Source organism: Bison bison, unplaced genomic scaffold (genome assembly GCF_000754665.1).
Source record: "Bison bison bison isolate TAMUID 2011002044 unplaced genomic scaffold, Bison_UMD1.0 scf7180017864484, whole genome shotgun sequence".
NCBI lineage: Eukaryota > Metazoa > Chordata > Mammalia > Artiodactyla > Bovidae > Bison > Bison bison.
Window position 1 is genome coordinate 113,324 of NW_011495044.1, and position 2,121 is coordinate 115,444.

A 2,121-nucleotide genomic window follows, 5' to 3' on the forward strand; every position below is an offset into this window, starting at 1 on the left:
GGCTGGGGAAATGCTGGTGCTGACTCTCTGAAAGGGAAGAGGGTGAGAAGAGCCCAGAAGACCCCTTTTTTATTTTTTTAGTTGAAGGATAACTGCTCTACAGAATTTTGTTGTTTTCTGTCAAACTTCAACATGAATCAGCCATAGGTATACATATGTCCCCTCCCTCTTGAACCTCCCTCCAGAAGACCCATTTCTTGAAGGCTGATCATTGTTGTCCTGGGGAACCTGGTACCTGAGTGACCCCATATATCCAGCCTGGGTCTTGTAGGGGGAGGGGAAAGGAGCCTGGGGAGCCCTGCAGCCCATCCCAGTTATCAGAAACAAGCGACAGGACAGTCTCAGACTTTTCCCTTGGGGGAGACACACACATTTCCCTTGAATAAAGGGATTCCAGCTCCCTCTAAGCACAGACTCCAGAACAGAGGTCCTGGTGTACAAAGATCACAGATCCAAAATTTTACATGTGCAGAGCTTTCTTTGCCTTCTCAAAGGGAATCATGTCCCACCCCCAACCCACCCAGCCAACCACCCACAAAATAAGAACTACTGCTCTTAAGAGAGTTGGAAAGCAAACTGGTTAGACTGGCCATAGGTTGTAACAAGAAAATATTTTATTTGAGAACATTTGATACTGTGGGAAGCATTTCTACTAAATCCAAAAGCACCTGACTGATGGTCTACTTCCACTCTCCACAAGCCAGCCAACAGCCTCGGCCGGCAGACGCGAGGTGTGTCTGTCCATGGCTGACCCCTCCACCACCGCACACCTCCGTCAGGGGCACAGTCAAATGGCAGGCTGCCCGGCTCCTCTAGCCCCAAACTGACCTCACTTCACAGGACAGGAGAAGAGCTCTCGCCTCCCAGGCCAGGGCCCCAGCCGGAAATGCTCACAGGAGAAAGGTGAGGCAACGTCACACACAGACACTGTGACCAAAGTCAGCGCATGCCCCGCTCTGGGGACAGCACAGCCGGGTTGGGACAGGCTGGGTCAGCATGTGGTCGTCACCAGGACAGCGCAAGGCCTCGCGGACACAGCTGGGATCTTGGACTACAATCACTCTGCTCACTTTAAATGGGACAGAACATCTCTCCTCAGGAAGATCAGCTCAGGCCTTTCTGGCTGAACGCGCTCTCGGCTGAAGTCGGCACACCTGGCAGTCTTGGCTGACCTTGGGAGTCCAAGGTGCGGACGAAGGCCTGTCCAGTGACTCTGCTGACCAGGGGGTCACCACACACGCGTCCGCCCACGCCCCTCAGCTCCGCGGAGCTCAGAACCTGCAATGGGTGAGCGCTGCTGCCGGGCCTCCTGTTGGCCCTTTCCTCTAAGCACGTGCACCATGAAGAGCTGCACTCACGTCAGCCCTCTCCTCCAAGCGTGTGCGCCCCGTGAGGAGCTGCACTCACGTCAGCCCTCTCCTCCAAGCGCTTGTGCCCCGTGAGGAGCCGCGCTCATGTCAGCGTCGCAGACGCAGAAAGAACGCGTGCTTACACTCCGTGCTCTCCAGGGGGTAATATTTGTCATAAAAGTCTAAGACGTACTCTTCCGTCTTGAACCCGAACTTCTGGTAGAGCAGCATGGCAGGGTTGCTGGCAGAGACGTGCAGGGTCACGTCCTTGCCCATGCAGGTCTGCAAGAGAGTGGAGAAGCACACAGTGAGAACGAGAGAGCCTCGGGGAAAAGGAGTGGGTGGAGAGAGTCCCTGACATGCAGGCAGTCAGGTATGGAGGCTGGAAGGGTCCGGCCTGAGGCTGGGGCACGGCCCCACCAGCTAGCGCCCGTCGGGGGACCCAAGCCCGCTGGCCGCCGCCAAAACCCTCGATGGAACGTTCCAGACTGAGGAGGTGGACGGTAAGCTGATTGAATGTTTTTTCCCAGTTTTTGATGGAACTTGCTCAGTAATTCCCACATGTTGGTGTCTGTCCACCTTTAATGAGGCCTCTTAGTATACGAAGCCTTAAGGACCCTGGTTTGTATCCAGTTTTTTCCTCTCTGGAGCAAAGTGCCACTGGGGATATTTCACTGCCAACTGTTTTATAATTCAGTTACATTTAAGTATATCCAGCGTAACAATACCAAACACTATGACAACCTTGAAGAAACAAGGGATGAAACCAGAC

At 54.0% G+C, this 2,121-nt stretch overlaps 1 protein-coding gene across 2 annotated transcripts in view; it reads right to left on the reverse strand.

The window, feature by feature from the left end:
• Positions 1 to 592: 592 nt before the first annotated feature.
• Positions 593 to 2,121, reverse strand: part of CSRP2BP (CSRP2 binding protein) — a 26,447-nt gene continuing 24,918 nt past the window's right edge. For both annotated transcript variants that reach the window (XM_010862578.1, XM_010862580.1), the window contains exon 10: positions 593 to 1,631. In XM_010862578.1, the coding sequence (XP_010860880.1) occupies positions 1,458 to 1,631 (174 nt within the window). In that variant the 3' untranslated portion in view covers positions 593 to 1,457. The remainder of the gene's footprint in view (positions 1,632 to 2,121) is intronic.